General features: G+C 39.1%; 1 protein-coding gene across 19 annotated transcripts in view; it reads left to right on the top strand.

The window, feature by feature from the left end:
* Window positions 1–18,910, top strand: part of DMD (dystrophin) — a 2,667,987-nt gene that overhangs the window by 1,920,684 nt on the left and 728,393 nt on the right. For all 19 annotated transcript variants that reach the window (XM_086387503.1, XM_086387509.1, XM_086387510.1 and 16 more), the window contains one exon: window positions 6,974–7,082. In XM_086387503.1, coding sequence (XP_086243629.1) covers window positions 6,974–7,082 — 109 coding nt within the window. The remainder of the gene's footprint in view (window positions 1–6,973; window positions 7,083–18,910) is intronic.

Below are 18,910 nucleotides of genomic sequence, written 5' to 3'. Positions count from 1 at the left end.
TGAGTCTATCCCCCAGATAAACAGATCCATTTTGATTGACTCATTTGATAAACACAATTTCCATGTCAATGGTAATAGAAACAGTTCAGGGAAGAATTATAGGGAGTAACAGTATTAGAGAGATTTTATAATTTATTAATAGATGGGTATCAGAATTTCATTTTTTAATGCAAATAAGTTTTACAACTGAGTAAAAAGTCTTGACCATGAGAGATTGAATCAGTGCTAATCACTCTTTGGAAGGAATGATGCTAAAGCTGAAACTCCAGTACTTTGGCCACCTCATGCGAAGAGCTGACTCATTGGAAAAGACTCTGATGCTGGGAGGGATTGGGGTCAGGAGGAGAAGGGGACGACGGAGGATGAGATGGCTGGATGGCATCACTGACTCGATGGACGTGAGTCTGAGTGAACTCCAGGAGTTGGTGATGGACAGGGAGGCCTGGCGTGCTGCGATTATTGGGGTCACAAAGAGTCGGACATGACTGAGCGACTGATCTGATCTGATCTGAATATAAGGAGAACCCCGCTTTCCCAATGAGAAGATAAAATTTATAATAAATTTTTGAGCAATTGATAGAATCATTTAGGAATGTGGATGAGATTGTCAAATGCCTAGTTATGTTTAATTTCTTAATTGATTAGCACTTCCAATATTTGAAATCTCACATTTTATAAAATAACACACTAAGAATATTGCTTTTGCCACATTTGTATTTTATGAAAAGAGTTCATTCACACATGCACACACATACACTCACACACATATATTCCAGAATTCTAGAGCTTACTGTCTTCCTTCTAAGTTATTTGCAATATGGCAGTGTTTTAATTAAATGGTGCAGTCAAAGCTTTCTCTCCAGAGACAATTAAGAATATACCTACCAGTTTTTATCTGGAAGGTGAAAGGATTAAAGCAGGGCAGAGTTAAGAAGTAGTAACAGTGCCTCCTATTTGTCATTTTTGTGGTGGCATAATGGCCTTGGCTCTGTCTTACCCCAAACATGGCCCTTGGATGTCCATATCTCTGTATGGTTTATTTTCTGTGGCTGTTGATGTTTACTTGAGACCATCATACCTAGCTAACTGCCATTTACCAGAAGGCCTGGTTTTCACTTCCTCAATGTTATCGTTGGAATATTTATCCCTAACTTCAGTGCCCATTCCCAAAATATTAGGAGAGATAATCTTTTCATTATTCTTAGATGTGAATTATATATCACCCCATCAGAATAACTTATTGTTTAGCTTTTTAAAACTATCTTTAAAACATTTGTTTACAATGACTTTTACCACTGGTAAATGTGAAGGTATACCCTAGGAATAATTGTTAATAGTTTATCAATTTTCTTTACTTCCTTTTTGTTTTATTAACCAATTCTGGCAGATAACTTCTCAATGCATCCCAAATTCATATCTCTTGAGAGTATTTCAGGGTACTGTTGAACTTTGTTGTTCAAAATAAAACAATTGAAACACAAAAGACATTATAAGCTAATATGAACTGACTCTTTTGTGAGAAAATATTTTGGGAAAGAGTCTCAATTTAGTCTTACTCAGTAGCTCATGCTGAAACTGGACAAGCATTTTAGAGATCTGAATTTCACCTCTCGTCCTCAGTTGTATTAATTGCATTTATAGACACAGACATGGAGACATAGATGTTTCAGTTACAATAATCATATGTATGTCTATGTATATAAAGTCATAGGATGATTTATTTATTTATATAACAGACATTAATATCATGCCAAACATTAACACAAGAGAAAAATACAAGATTTAAAAATTTTGAATATCCCAAACATAAGTAGTTCAGAGTTAAATTCCATTTTACATTTAAAAAGGAACCTATATTCAGAAATAATTTTTTTGTAATTAATTTTCACTCTTCATAAAGAAGAAATTTCACAGTTTGATATAATTGTCTTAACATTTAATGACTAACTCCAGGGAAATTATACACACACACACACACACACACAATAGAGAATAATGCTCAGGTACAAATGCCCCCTAGAATGAATTTCATTTTTCCCTTTTAAAAAAAATGATCTCAGAGTTTCACCTTTTTGGTAAAACATGAATCTACTATGACTGTTGAGTTTTGAGCTCTTGTGAGGAAATCCTGGGATCTGCAGTTTTGCTTAGCATATTCAAAGTCTGAAAACTCTGGACACCTAATCAAGAGTAGGACTTCATAACTAGTATCCCACTGATTTTATATTTAAAGATGTTGGAATTTAGACATGCATTTGATTCCTTTAAATGTGGTTAAAGATTAACATCATTAGCAAATCATTACCTTTTACATTTTTTTATGGGTGCGGCTTAAAGTCTATTATGTGAAGAATGCTGCATTAGTTGCTGCAGCCAAACATTTTTGCTATCTGAAGGAACTTTACAGCTGAATAGAAAAGATGAGAGAATAAAAAATAAGGGCACAGGCCAGGGAACAAAAAAGGAAAGCAAAACCAAATGAAATAGAATATATATATGTTATAATATATATTATTTATTATATATAAACATGTAAATTTATATATAATATACTATTTATTATATTTATAATAATAAATGTAATAATTAATTAATTTAATAATAATACCAATAGTATAAATATAATAAATAATATACATTTATATATAAATAATATATATTTATCCATAATATATAAATAGCCAATTTCAACTCTAAGTGCAGCAGGTACTTGAAAAGTTGCAAGAGTGTTTTTGTGACCAGCTGAATCAAAATCTACAGCCATTTTATGTGATATCATTTGCTAATATTTATGAAAGATTGGTTAACATACACTTCTGAGCTTCTTTGTGGTATCAGATGTTTGTGGTACACTGGGGGCTACTACTTAATTTTTTAAATTTCTACATCTGAAATCATATAAACCTTATTTACCCATATGGAAAAAACAATGGGCAAAATAACATTCTAATAAATGAATAGACCATTCAGAGTTTTATGTATTAATAAAAGAGAATTGAATATATAAACATGTTATTTTCAGGATAACCTAAACCAAATCTTTTAAGCACTGAAATATTTTAATTTTAACTATCTTAATGAAAACTTTTATTGACTATCTTCTGTTTTGCTTCATTAAGCAGTGCATAATAACTAACGAACAATTTTATAGTACTTTACAGTTCACAGAGTTCTTTTCATATAAAAGATCTCATTTAGTTAATCCAACAAAGCTATGAGTTAGGTAGTAATATTATATACATGTTTCAAGGATGATGAATTTGACTGACCTACCTGATTTTGCTACTGCTGCTGCTAAGTCGCTTCAGTCGTGTCCGACTCTATGGGACCCCGTAGACGGCCGCCCACCAGGCTCCCCCGTCCCTGGGATTCTCCAGGCAAGAACACTGCAGTGGGTTGCCATTTCCTTCTCAAATGCATGAAAGTGAAAAGTGAAAGTGAAGTCGCTCAGTCGTGTCTGACTCTTCGCGACCCCGTGGACTGCAGCCTACCAGGCTCCTCCGTCCATGGGATTTTCCAGGCAAGAGTACTGATTTTGCTAGTAATCACAAAACCAGTGTAATGAGTTAGGGCTGAAATCCAGGACTTCAGATACTAAAACGTAGTGTAATTTAAAACTTTCTTAATTTTCAGGGTCATCATTATAAGCATCAATTATTGTTCTGTTTCATTGTACAGTTACTGATGCTGAAAAAGCTTCTCAGCATGGGTGCCAAACTGAATCTCAGAGACAGAGTTTTGGGTGAAGTAAAAGAGATTAGCTTTATCGCTTTGCCAGGCAAAACTGTGTGTCCCTATGTGGGGGAATTGGGTGAGGAGTTTTATAGAAATGGTTCAAGGGCTGAGTTGCTGATAAAGATAAGGGTGTGTGCAAGGCCTGCATTTCTTTAATCTGGCCTCAGGGGTCTCCTGATGAGCTTCTGTGGATCTTGAGGTTATCAAACCTTGTCTCTGGAATGAAGAATGCTTCATCAAGTAGTTAACATCTTCCATTTGTTGGAGGTTTTAGTTCCGCAGAAGAGCTCAAAGATATTGTTCTGTGTATCCCTTGAGGTGGAACCAAGAACCTGCATCAAGGCTGCTCTGCTGTTTCTTGACTGTTTCTCCCTTGTCTTTGCATCCCGTCCCTTTCCTGATTAGCAACTATTTGAACCTGAGCTTTGGAACACAGGGAAAGTCATGGAGGCTGAATGAAGCGTATTTCCTACCAACAAGAAATAAGGGACAGAGAAAGGTTTTTGTGCCCAGGATCCCCACAGGGTCCTGCTCAATTTCATTGTGCACATGGAGTACGAAGTTCAGTACTGATCACTGCATCTTCAGTTGAGACCCAGATGAAATAGTTAATTTTATTTCAGAGGCAGGCTGTTAGATAAATACTTTAAATATTTAAAATCTAACTCAGTGCAGTGAGATGCTTACACCATGAGAAGAAAGTGAAACCTAAGCCAACTGTAGAAACAGCAAATTCCCATCTCTCCTCGCCTACTCACTATGGGGCCATATGCTTGCTGAGTGTAAGAGTGGGCAGATCTCAGCAGTATGTAAGTCAATCTCTAATCTCTCTCTCTTCCTCTCACCCTCTTTGTCTCTCAGCATATACAGGTGACTTCCTATAGGTTATATAACGTATAAGACCATTTGCCACACCCTTATCCCTTCAATAAGTGACCTAAGATCATGATGTTTTCAGATAGCTACTTTTACATTTATTGTCTCTTCCCTAATATCTATTGCTATTTGTTGTTGCTGTTGTTATCAACAACTTCTAGTTCCTCTTATTATTCTTTCCCTGGAAACTCACTGTAATTTAGCAGGGGAATCAAAAGACCAAATACATACATACATACATACATACATACATATATATATATATAAATTCACCAGCCTTAGATGATATTTAATTCTCAATGTTTAGCTCTGATGTCAGAACAGAAAAATATCTTCCACGTGTCATGACTTTCTATGGTAGTTTTTCCTCACTGATCAGAGGCATTTTGTTGTTGTTGTTCACTTTTAGATTCAAGGCTTATGTTTTAATAAATAAAAAGAAATAATATTCATTGATGTGATAGTAAATGTTTGACAGCATGTACTCTGGGAGAAGAAATTAAAAGCCCTGACTTGACATGAGGTCAGACATAATAGAATAAATTACCTTAAGAGCACAGATGATAGTTAAAATAGGAAGTGATAACTTTTTACTATTTATTTTAGTATTTATTCCCTTTGCAGCTTTGCTTAAGTGGGGTTTTTCAAGAAAATTAAGTCCTATAGAAAATAATTTAAGACCCATTTTCTTATTTTTATCAAGGATGATACATATCTATTCCATTGAGGATGGCTAGGTAATTCATTGCTTATAATGGATGCCTTAGGCTCTGGTCCTTGACAATCAACATCAGCATCAACTGGAAAATTGTTAGAAGTGTCAATTCTTGGGCCCTACCCAAGATCTGTTGAATCTATAACTCTAAGGTTGAAAGCCAGCTGCTGCTGCTGCTGCTAAGTCGCTTCAGTCGTGTCGGACTCTGTGTGACCCCATAGATGGCAGCCCACCAGGCTCCCCCGTCCCTGGGATTGTCCAGGCAAGAACACTGGAGTGGGTTGCCATTTCCTTCTCCAATGCATGAAAGGAAAAGTGAAAGTGAAGTTGCTCAGTCATGTCTGACTCTTAGCGACCCCATAGACTGCAGCCTACCAGGCTCCTCCGTCCATGGGATTCTCCAGGCAAGAGTACTGGAGTGGGGTGCCATTGCCTTCTCCATGAAAGCCAGCAGTCAGTGGTTTACCAAGTCTTCCAGGTGATTCTGATGGCCCCAACATATGAGAACCACTGCTCCAAAGTATTATGATAAATTATCCCCCCAATCCATTGAGAAAGTTTGACCTAGGACCTTTGAGTTCTCTGCTTCCAGCTAGTGGAAAGGGAAAGAATGGATGGAGAAACCTCACTCAATTTTTATAAGGATCATCCCAGAACTGACAGATATTACCTCTCCTCACATTCTACTGACAGTAAGTTATCTTACGATTATCCAGCGTTACACTGAAAGTGGCTTGGATCTGTTCCTGAGGACCTATTAGCAAATTTCCAGACACTTTGTGAGCTACTTGATGTTCTTTTGGTAACTAAAATTGGCTATAGTTGGACAATCTACACCACAGAAATTAGCAAACACTAAAATCAATTTGTTTCTTTGTTTTCCCCAGAGAGCCACTTGTTAACATATACACGTCACTGACCATATACAGGCTTGGCTGACCCTACTGCAGCTAAAATGACCCTCAAAATGGTCCTGCTTTGAACCAAATTGGCTGAGCCTTTATACTCTCACCTTGATCAGTCTTTGAATAAGGGCCACCCTGGGAAGGGCAAGTCCTTAGGCAAGGTAGATCACCATAGCAGAGACAGTCCCAGAAGGAACTGACACCTGACACCTGAAGGATGTCTACTGACATGTTCTTCACCATTTGGGACAAGAGTACTTCCTTGAAGTGGACTCAGAGGCTTATCCCCATGTGTACCTCAGCCCCTCCTTCCAAGTGTTGCTAATAGGATTGATCCGGAGTGAGCCAGGGCAGTAAGATAATTTTAACATCCTCTGGAAAATTCTGGTATGCAGCCACACTAGATACTATTTAAAACAGTCAAGCCAATTGCTGAGATGACATTTTTTGTTTATTTGTTTTGCTTTCAATAATGTTTGCACTCTATGTTTGTCCTTTCAATGAAATTGTGCCTGGAGCAAGAGCCTGTATGCAGCAAACAATCAATAAAAATTTGTAGTGAGGTTGGTTGAAGTATTTAATTAAAATACCTTTGAAAGGAATTCCACCCAGAAAAGTTAATTTAGAAGTAAAATATGATAGAAATACAATAATGTATTCACAAAATAAATTAATAACTCAGTGAATTAAGTTACTGCAAGATGTTAATCGAATAAATAACATGCATGCTTTTCTATTAAAGAGGAAGTTAGAAGATCTGAGCTCGGAGTGGAAGGCGGTAACCCACTTACTTCAAGAGCTGAGGGCAAAGTGGCCTGGCCCAGTCCCTGGACTGACAGCAACTGGAGCACGTAAGTCTGCTGGATCGCATCCTCTGTGGCTTTGGACATTTGCTCGAAAGCACAACAGTGAGATGCTCCCTGGGTTAAAGGGAAAATGAGTTGCAATGCTGAAAATAGGAATAAACTTGGATTATTTACAATGCAAAATGTCTTAGAGCTTAGGTTCCTTGGAAAGAGATTGATTGAGCATATGGAGTCACCAAAGTATATAGGGGTGTGCTCTCCAGAAATGTACCTACAGTGAAGAAAGACCCATAGCAGAGATAGCAGAAGGGGCTGAGGGGCTGCAGGGTGATTTGACTGCAAGAGAGGCCTCAGCCCACTCCACAGGAGCCTTAGGGCTGAGTGGGTTGTCCAGAGCCCTCCTGAATGGCAAGAATAGAGCTTGGCCTCTGTATTCCTGAACCAGCCAGCCTTTGCCCAGGGGCTGCCCACTGGAAGGAAAAAGGAAATCTTAGAAGAGTCTTCTGGGCCAAAGGCAATTCTCAGTAAGGACTACTATCAGTGCTTCTAGTCGGACTGATGGGTGTGTTGTTCCTGAAGAGGGAATCAGGGTAGAGCCTCCAAGACTAAATATGTAAGGACCCCATCTCCTGTATCCTTTAGATAATCTTATTCAAATATGCCCACACAGGGACTTCCCTGGCAGTCCAGTGGTTAAGACCCTGTGCTTCCACTGCAGAGGGCACAGGTTCAATCCCTGGCCAGGGAACTAAGATCCTGCAAGCCATGCAGTGTTACCGAAAATATAAAAATTCCCCAAACCACGGAAATACACACAGTCCCCCTCGCACTTCCCTCTGTTCCATCTGAAGACAGTCTTGAGAGCTCTTCCATTTTTAGGTCAAGAAAAAGGAAAATGGACCATGACTACCACAAGTAGACTTGGGGGGAAATGTTTTTTCATTTAGCTATAGTTTTAACTTTTGTTTTTACTGCATATTTTCAGTCTATTCTTTTTCACTTTCTATTCATTTCTTAGTAGAAGGTATGCATAAAATCTCATGGCAATATTAAGGCTGGCTTTGAGTCCCATGGGCAAGGAGCCAAAAAATTTTTCTGCTATACCAATTCTATAATTAGATAGAACTAAAAAACATCTCTTTTTTTCTGTTCTTGTTTTTTGCTTCTTTTTTTTCCCTTTTCTACTTTTCAAAGATCAGATATTTGCAGTATTTAACTATGGTTCTTCAAGTAAAGTTGATTTTTATTTCATATCAATTAGAAATATACCACAATGGAAAGATCACCCAAGGTAGCACAATGATAATTCAGTAGAAGGCATAAACAGCGCTTAGGTTAGAGATGCTCTACAATCTGGGAACAGTGTGTCTTGTGTACCCCTGGGGTTTCTAAGAAGACATCAGAGTTAAATTTGATATCAGATACTTTAAAAAGATGTGTGAGAATTCTTTCTTCTTCCTTTTTTTTGGTCAATCTGGGACACTAAAATTGCTCTATCAGTGTTTATCTTCAATGAATTATATCAGGTTTATTTCTTCTTATGACCTGTAATTTTTGGTTCCCGCAGCACACATGCATAGTTTGTCCCTATATAATCGTTTATTGGTGTTTGTTCTCTAGCTTTCTCCTCATATTCAGCCTCAGATTCTCTAACTCTAAAGAAATTTGGTTCCAATAATTTGTTTCTATTGAACTCTGATATAATTATGGGTTTATGCTCCTGTTTAAGCTATTTTCACATGGTTGAAAGTTTTGAAAGGCAGGGCACAGAAATCTATTTAACCTGTAAAGTTCTTAGATGTGACTATAACAGTTCTGTTGGAGAATAGATTCAAAGTTCCAGTTTCAGTTTCCAGAAACATATTTAATTCATCTACTTAATATCTATTGAGTAACTTCTATGTATTGAACATTATACTAGGTGCTGAGAATGCAACATAGAGTAAGTTCCCTCCCCTCATGAAACCCTTCTAGTTGACCTTTGAACAACATGAGTTTGAACTATGCGGGGCACTTATGTGGAGAATTTTTTCAATAATAAATATTCCAGTACTACATGATCCATGGTGGGTTGAATCTGTGCATGTGAAGGAGCTGCCTAAATGGCAGAAACATAAGTCCACAGAGCAGACTGGATATTCAACTGTGCAGTAAGTCAGCCCTAACCTCAGTGTTAATCAAAGTTCAGCTGTACTCTGATTGGAAGAGAAACAGGATGAGCAAATAAAGAAAACAGATACTGTCTCAATATTGTTCAGAGTTACAGAGTTTAGTCCACAGATTGATATCAAATGGGCACTTGTTAAAGATGCAGAATGCCAGGCCCCACTCCAGACCCAGTGCATCAGAATCTACATTTTAATAAGATCCCTAGGTAATTCATTTGCACGCTGAATTTTGAGAAGCACAGTTATGGAGAACAGGAAAGCAGGATAAGAGAGAGTGAGCAGGAATGAAGGCATGATTGCCTGAAGTTGGGTCAATGAATCTTTTCTACTAAGCAAATACTTGAGAAAGCTGATGGAAGTGAGGAAATGAGCGAGGTACATATCGAGGGGAGAGTGTTCCAGTCAAAGATACAACAAAAAACAGAGGTAATGAGGGTACTGCAAGCACTGCGGGTCGACCTCCTGACAGACCAAGGGACGCTGACCCCTTTTGTGCATTAGTAGCCAATTTTTATAGGCTCAAGACAAAGAAAATTCCTACTGGAAGGGTGGCATTAGGTGATTGATTAGGGTGGGTATTTTTACCTAATATGGGGTCAGGGAGCTGGCCAGTCTAGGGGGGCGAGGGGTCTCATGGCAGTGATTGCTATGGGGCTCAGTCAGTTCTGGAGATGACCTTGGTATGGGGCTCCATATCTGTGGCCTTGGTATAGGGATCCACAGAAAGTGAAAGTGTTAATTGTTCAGCCGTGTCCAACTCTTTGCAGCCCCATAGACTGTAGCCCATCAGGCTGCTCTGTCCATGGAATTCTCCAGGCAAGAATACTGGAGTGGGTTGCCATGCCCTCCTCCAGGGGATCTTCCCAACCCAGGGATCAAACCCAGGTTTCCTGCATTGCAGGCAGATTCTTTACCATCTAAGCCACCAGGAAAGCTCACTTGCTATTAATCAGAAAGCCAGCAATCTGGGAAGACAGAGAACTCATGTCCCCAAAAAGCAATTCTGACATTTCTGCTTGGTCATGACAGTTTTAAGGGAAGAGGGGAAATAATCTCAGTGAATCATTGGAATGGGGTGTCAGAGTCCGTGCCATCCTTCACTACGCGCAGGCTTGGCAACGTCTTGTGGTCTTTGTTTAGATATTCTCTTGTTCACACAGTTTGTTCGCACGTTTTTTTTTTTTCATGAGGTTACTGAAGGCAAAGCTAGAGAAGAGACCTGGTCATCTGTTAATTACTTATTCTTCATTTCTACTTCTTTGATCTATGGAAGGAACCAACAAGTTAGGCAAGGTATTGTATAATCAAAAGATGTGAAAGATGTGCTCAGGCCAGTGATGATTAGAGCTTGGAGGTGCCTGGTTTAAAGTTAGTGAGAAGACACGAGGAGACTCCTGCAGACAGCTCTTTTCTGCCAAAAGCTGCTTATAAAATCAAACATTCCTTTTTCCTTAATGTGGTAGTTTAAACATCAGAATTAAGAATTGTTTAAATTTCTGGAAGTCAGGAATATAATCTGAAATAAGTACAATATATAAAGGGAAAATATAATTTGTAATACAGTTCTGTTATCTGATTATTATTTCATGTACTATATTGTAATACAATATGATTTATCATTCATCATTATAAATTTTTTTCCATTGCGCTCCTACTATTATTCTAGCTGCTTTTGTATATATGACTTTCTCATCAAAATAATCGCCAGGTATGTATGGTTATACACAATATTTTTAAGGTAAGGATCACAAGGCTCGGAAGGGAAATAGATGAAGGCCATACAGCTGGAAAGAAACAGAGCCAGGGTTATAATCCAAGTGTGTCAGGCTCCAAAGCCTGTGTGTTTTGTGTGTTTTTTTTTTGTTTGTTTGTTTGTTTGTTTTTTGCCGTGCCTGTACTATCTCTCTGTCCAAGAACCTAATGGAAATTCTAGATAGGAAGGCAGTTAGCCCATAGTTAATGTTATTAACTCAGTCTTAAGGTGTATGAGGAGTAAAAGCGAGAAATGTTTTTCTGTCTTCTCTAATTAAGGAGTAGAAGAAATCAGTTTACTGTATTTGAATTTCTTAAAATCATAGAACTCTGAGCCTAGAATAATCACTGGAAGTACCTAGTTGAATGTATTTCTTCTATATGTGTGGAAATGGAGGCCCAGGGACCTTTTTAAAAACACTAAACCAAGCTCCTTTATGATTTAATCTATGTAACATGATGAGGTGGTCCTGCCTGAGCTATATAAATTGTTTCAGGTTGCAAGACAAAGAGGCACACTGGAAAAAAACTTTTTGTTGCTGTTGCTTAGATACCTAAGTATATCATTTTTCTTATTTAGTCACTATGTTGTGTCCACCTCTTTTCAACCCCATAGACTGTAGCCTGCCAGGCTCCTCTGTCCATGGGATTTCCCCGGCCAGAATACTGGAGTGGGTTGCCATTCCCTTCTCCAGGAGATCTTCCTAACCCAGGAGTCAAACCCATGTCTCCTGCTTGGCAGGTGTATTCTTTACTTCAGTTTTCTATCTCTGCATTAAAACACTCGAAATGTAATGGCTTTAAACAAGGGTTATTTACTTGCTTATGATTTTGTGGGTCTGCAGTTGGGCTGTGGTTCACTTATTAGGTGTTCTAAAGGTCTTGCTAGGGGCCATTCTTGTACATGCAGTTATTTGGAAACTCAACAGAAGCTAGATGGAGTCCCTCAGATATCTGACAACTGGCTGTTGGCTGGAGAACCTTGGTTCTTCACAACACCTATCATCCTCCCATAGGGTGGACTGGGTTCATTATATGGCATTCTCAGGGCAGTGTTTCGAGAGGATGAAAGTAAAAGCTACAAGATGTCTTGACACCTAGACTCTGTCATTCATACAACATCACTTCTGCCACATTCTGTTCATCAAGGCAAGTTTTCAGTCCAGCCCAGGCTCAAGACTTCACCTTTTGAAGGGAGAGCTGTGATGTCACTGCCAATGGATGTGCATACAGGGAAGGGATGGCTTTATTGTGGCCATCTTAACACCCAAACCACTGTACTGAGAAAAAGGGAAGAAAGCGGAGATAAAAGCATTGGTGTATATGCAGAGTCCTACATCAGTGACTCTCAAACTATACCGCACATTAGAATCACCCATTTCTTACTAAAGCACAGACTGCGGGGCTTCAATCTGGAGGTCCTGATTCAGTAGATGTGGGGTAATGCTTGAGAATTTTCATCTCTAAAAAGTCTCCACAATGCACTGATGCTGCTGGTCTTGAGACTGCACTTTAAGAACTATTGCCATAGGTTTATGATCAATGAGGAAGGAGTTCATCCCTGTTTCCTGCCTGCAATGTAGCATGGAACTTGAATGAGAGCCAGTGCTGTGGATGCCAAAGGGAACTCCAGTTGTTCCAGCACCACCCCCACCCAGAACTGTGGAGCTTGGGAGTTCAAGGAGGTGTACAGCATGCTAAGCCTTAGCAATATTTGCCTAGCAGAGCAGCTTAGACCTACCTGTGGGTGGAACAGCCATGCTTATACGCAGCTCCCCTCAAGACTCTTATAAACGATTAGGTAGGCAGGCAGGACTTTGCATGGGCCTGAAGGCCTGCTTGGCAGATGGAGGCAAAGAGCTGACAGATCTAGTTGTAAATGTCAGTGTGAATCCTTTCTTACCCACAAGCTGCTGGGTCTGGGAACATTCACATTCCACTATACCCGATTTAGCATTTCTGAAAGAAATTGCATATAGAACATGCTTTATGTCAAGACTCCAAATCAGGATATTAGAGTTCTTCAGATTTCCCAGGGTAACAACTGGGAATGAATGACCATTGTATAAATAGACTCATAGAAGTGCCAGTTAATAGAGGTTTCTGGTTGATTAAACACTGGTAAAGCCATGTCTTCCTGTAATTAATTTTGGAGAGAGCCATTCTCAAGTGTAATTAGGCAAGTGCTGTATTGGAGGTCAAGAAGCCTAAATTCTAATCTCAGTTGTGCTACCAACTAGATAAGGGATCAATGCACTCTCTTTGTAGAGAGTCAGATACTAAGTATTTTCAGCTTTGTGGGTCTTGGGATCAACTTTGTCACTGTATACTAAAAGTAGCCAAACCGTAGATAATATGTAAATCAACAGGCATGGCTATGTTCTATTAACAGGTTATTTACAGAAACCAGATAAGGGCAGGTGGGTCAAATTTGGCCCTTAATGGCCTACCCATGGCCCCTCAGCACTTGTCCTTCTGGTAAACCCTCAGGCTTCTGAAGGCAAGTACCTATCACTCTGCCCAGGCCATTTCTCTTGCTATAGGAGAAGCTCACTCACTTGTAGAGGATGTACTAGAACAGTGCTCAACCACTGATGGAGAGGAGTTGACGGATAAATAGCACACCCTCTTCATTCCTTGGGTAGGACAACTCCAGGGCTGAACACCAGAGGTCTTCAGTGAGTTGAACCACAGTTGGCTACAGTGATGACCTGTTTTATTAGCATGCCCTGTAGACACTTCCTTCCCATTCCTATTCATCTCCTTATTCTTCCACCACAGCTTCCTGGTGTCATCTGCCGATTAAAGTTGTGTTATTGTTGTTTGGTTGCTAAGTCGTGTCTGACTCTTTTGTGACCCCATGGACGGTAGCCCACGAGGCTCCTCTGTCCATGGAATTTCCCAGGCAAGAATACTGGAGTAGGTTGCCATTTGCTTCTCCAGGGGATCTTCCCAACCCAAGGATCAAACATGCATCTCCTGCTTGGCAGGTGGATTCTTTACCACTGAGCCACCAGGGAAAACCACCAATTAAACTATTTGTATGGCAACCCACTATAGTATTCTTGCCTGGAAAATCCCATGGACAGAGGAGCCCAGGGGGCTATACCCCATGGGGTTGCAAAGAGTCAGACATGACTGAGTAATTAACATACACACACAATCAAATCCTCGTTTTATAGTCTACTTCTGAATGAACTGAAATTAATACAAAGAGGCTTATAATTAGTGCCATGGTTGTACTTTTTACATGAGTTTTGTTGTGATTCCCATTCTGTAGATGAGAAAACCAAACAACAGAAGAGTTTGTCCAAAGTTCCAAAGCTAGTAAGTGGCAGAGTGGGTATTTGAAGATACATCTCTGTAATGCCAAAGCTTATGTTATTAATCAGAACAGTGTATTTCAAGCAGTGATTTATTGATCATCTAAAGTTTTGAAGGCTGTACTTAAATATCAAACACATATAGCATTATTTCTACATTTATGATTTGCACTTCACTTGCCTCTCTAGCATTCAATAAAGCAACCCAAGGCTAGTTCAGTTATCTTTTAAGTATCTAGGCAATTTGGTAGAGATGTGGTTAATTGGAACTTAAATATAATCTTGGAATATTGTTTATTTGTTTGATTTAAATTCTGAGAAAAAAAAATTCATTTATTATGAAAATGACCTTGGTTTGTCTGCAGTGATCATGAGAGAAGGAGGGAAGGAAGCTGTCAATTAGTTCTCACATTCTTACTCCTCTTTTGGGTCCTCATCCTTCTCAGAAACACAGAAAGGATTGCTACCCAGAGCCTTTCCAGTTTTGGCTGGGCTTCCAACTGTTAATTCTGCCTCAGCTGAACCTTTTGGATAAGGCTCATCAGTTTCAGCCAAGTCTTTCTCTGTTTCATTAACAGATGACTGTTTTATTGAAAACACTTAGAACAAGGCTATACCATCCTTGGTTTTAGAATTAAAACCTCTAAACCTTAAAAAAAAAAAAAAAAAACTCCCTGAAAGTCTAAAACCCTAGGAATATGATTTTATACCAGAAAATAGGAGGTCCCCTAATCAATTATGATAACAGGATAAGAAATGAATTTTTGACCCTTCCCAAGAGATTTCAAAGCCCTGAGCAACTACAGAGACCCTCCAGCTCTTGGCAGGAATAAACTACTTAATTAATTAAATCTTATTTTTATATATCAGTGAGGTAAGGATGCTTGAAATATAATGAGATAGAAAGGAAAGTGACACCAGTGGAGCCTGACTGAGGAGTCCCCAGTGCTGCTCACACTGATGAGAATGAAGTCTTCACATGTAGGCAGGGGGAGTCTTTGGTTCCAGGCCAGGTTCTTCAACAAAGTTCCCTGGTTCACAGGGAGGATATAACAGTGGTGTCCTTGTTAATATCCAAGACAGTGATCGATTGTGAAAACCGGAGTATTTAGATGTTAATTATCCATTTTTGTGATGATGAAGTTCCCTTTGTTCTTCCTCTCTTAACCTTTTGGCAGTTTTATGGCTTGGTTACCATCTCCGGTTAGGGCTGAGCTTTGGGGTCTGCACTGGCAAAGGAAGAAAAGCTCACATCTATCATTTCTAATGCTTGTTGGCAGCATTCCTGGAAGTTTCTGTGTGTTGGGGGTAGGGTGTGTAGGAGAAGGAGGAGAATAACATCAGTGGTTGAATAAAGTATTCTGATCATTGGGGATTTTTCAGTTACTCATATCCTGCATTTTTATAGAAATAAAGGGTTTATTACAGTAAAATTACCATAGCCTTCTTTTATTATTTAACTCCTTCCCAAAAAGGACCTTTGCTGGAAATCATTATAGAATATACCGTAATGTTGTATTTCTTCTCAAGCTATTATTAAGGAGAAATTAGGACTCTTTAAACACATTCAGGAGAGAGTAGGCACCCCACAGTCCACAAAAGTTAGGCTTCTCCCTGTATTCTTAATATTTTCCAAAATTTTGCTGAAACATTTTGAAACCAAATATACCTTAACCCTCAAAGAAAGATTTCAAATGGAGGAAACTATAATAGTTTGCACTTAAACCATAGATTCTAAGATTGTGGCCTTTGAGAGGTCATTCATTCTTCCCCACTATCTTCAGGAAAAGATCTTTCTCTCTCTCTCTCTCAGGAGCAATCTTAAGGTTAACTGCATACTCTTTTAAAAATCAAGAGTGGGTGGCATTCCCCCACTGTTGTTATACTCGAAACCATCTTTCAACTGCCTAACACAAGTTCCAGTTACTGTCTAAATTACTTTCTGAGTAGGAAAAGTACATTTTGACATTATTTGAAGTCTGTTACCTAATCTCCCTTCAAATTTTGCTTTTCTGGCACAAATTATGTGAGTCCCCATAGCCTGTGAACAACAACAACAAAAAATGCTGTCTCAAATGTTTAAACCTCTCTGTGTCTCAAGTGTTTCAACATCTCTGTGCCCCCACTTCTAACATCCCAGGTGTGTTTTCCATACTTTTCTCTGTCGTGGGCTTCAGAACTGGATCCAGTTCCATAATTGCCATTCTACTCACAGCTCAGTTACATCACAATGTCAGCATTCCCTTTTCTTACCTTTATATGGTGATATTATTTTCCTGCTATAATGTTCTACTGGCTCCTACTAAATTTGACAGCTGTTTGAGGACTTGTTTTTTTTTTTTTTTTTTTCCCCACATTTTAGCTTAGCCAGTCATGTCTTTCTGTGTGTGTGTGTGTGTGTGCTGTCGTATCCAACTCTGTGAATCCCTGGACTATAGCCTGCCAGGCTCCTCTGTCCATGGGATTTTCCAGGCAAAAATACTGTAGTACACAGGATTGCAAAAGAATCAGACACAGCTGAGCACACATACATGCCTACTAGTTAACCAAATAGAGGTGGAGTATAAGGAGAGGGATGTATGACCTGGAGATTAAGAGAGAGGTCCAACCTAGAGACGTAAATGTGCAATTTTTAGCATAAAGTTGAGTTATGAGGTGATACTAGTTAAAGCCAAGCAGTGACTATAGATAGAAAAGAGAAGATACCCAAAGACAGATCCCTAGAGGACTTCATTGGTGAGAAGTAATAAGTAATAGTAATAAGTTCGGAAGTTGGAGGAAAACCAAGACAGAGACCTGGAAGCCAAGTGAAGGAAGTGAGTTAAGAGGAAGGAATTGATAAACTGTGTCAAATGTGCCTATAAGTCTAGTAAGAGAGGGTCCGAGAATCACTCTTGAATTTAGCGAATTTGGGGAAAGTAATAGAAGGATGCAATGCATAAATTAAAGGAACCCATATATCCAACAGCTCACTCAATGTCTGCACTCAGGTGTCCCCCAGACTCATGGAATCCACCATGTCTACAACTGAACTAGGGAGTTTCCTCTTCTCCCTTTTCTTGTATCTCCAGGCAAGAATACTGGAGTGGGTTGCCATTCCCTTCTCCAGGGGATCTTCCCGACCCAGGGATCGAACCCAGATCTCCTGCATTGCATGCAGATTCTTTACCATCTGAGCCACCAGGGAAGCCCTTGCATTTCTTATCTCAGGCAATAGCAACAGCATCCAATCAAGCCAGTACTAGTAAGTGATCCTGGAGGGAGACCCCCTTCTCCCTCACTTTCCTCACTGAATCAACCACCAAATCCTTCTGATTGTAGTAATACTTAAATATCTTTGAAGTTATTTTGTCCATCTGCATCCCTTCCACCACCATCATGGATGCCTGGCCTTCTAATTGATTTCATTCACCTCCCTCTAATCCATTCCCCATAAAAATATGCTCCATAAAGAACAATCATGCAAAGTATAAACCTCCTTCTTTTATAATTCTGTAATGGTGCCCCCACTGCTTTTAGATTAAGTCTCCAAATCATGAACATGGTCACCAGATCTTAGACAATGGTTCCCCTGCTTACCCTTCTTGTTCCACTGTCCGCCTTTTTCTTCAAAGTCCAACCCTTCTGGCTTTCTTCAGTTCTTTTAGCAGGTCTGTTTCTTCCTGGGCTCAGGGTTTCCATACCTACTACTCTCACCTGGATGATCTCTTTTCTTATTCATCCTTTAGATCTCAGCTGCACAGGCTCTTTCTTTGACCTATTATATGGCAAGGTATACCTTTTCTCTTTCGTATCCTTGCCATTATTTTGATTAACTATTTGTGTCATTATTTAATTTTCATTTGCTAACAGACTGTATGTTCCAAAAGGATCCTATTTTATATCTTGCTTATCAAAACATGCCCTTTTGTGTATGCAGCTTTTATTCAATGACAAGCATGTGATAGTGTTAAACTCATATATTTTGACTAAATTAACAGTACTTTTAGGGTTGGATCAAGTATGTCGATCTCCTATGTAATTATAATGCCAGAGAGACTAAGTGCTTATATGGTTGTCCAGCTGTTTAGTAGCAGAATCTGGACTCAAGCCCACTTCTCCTGAGTTTGGTTTCAGTGCTTGTCCATATTCTTATATATCTCAATTTGTTTTTCAGCTTAGACATAGCTGACAGATACATTCATCTGCACATCCTCAATGGTAAACCCTAAGTTTTTTAAAGGCTGCAATATTGATCAAATAGGGATGTGCTGTGGCTTTGATGCAAATCTTGTAGCCTAAATCATTCCCATCTCATTCCTTAACTCTCATTCTTGACTGGGCCTTGATATCCAATTTGAGAACCTCTACTTTATAGTCTAACAACACATGCTATATTCCTCTTATCATTTATACAGTTTATTTCTTCTCTCATCTTCAATATTTTAAGGAAAATATGTTCTAATCTCCTTTTCCAAAGTACTTTCCAGCCTATGATGAGTTCATTAAACAAACATTCCATGTAGCTATTCTAATATTTATGCAAGATTGCTAACAGCACTAACTCTATCAGTGCCTAAATTGAATTATAACCTACCATAGGAGAAAAGTCAGAATTTTAACACCTTCAGTTCTTGCTTTTGAGATAGTT

This window comes from Bos grunniens, chromosome X (genome assembly GCF_055505025.1).
Source record: "Bos grunniens cultivar Pamir isolate PY7600 chromosome X, Bosgru_T2T1.0, whole genome shotgun sequence".
NCBI classification, from domain to species: domain Eukaryota; kingdom Metazoa; phylum Chordata; class Mammalia; order Artiodactyla; family Bovidae; genus Bos; species Bos grunniens.
The sequence above is the reverse complement of the archived record's forward strand: the minus strand, read 5'-3'. Positions and strand labels throughout refer to the sequence as shown.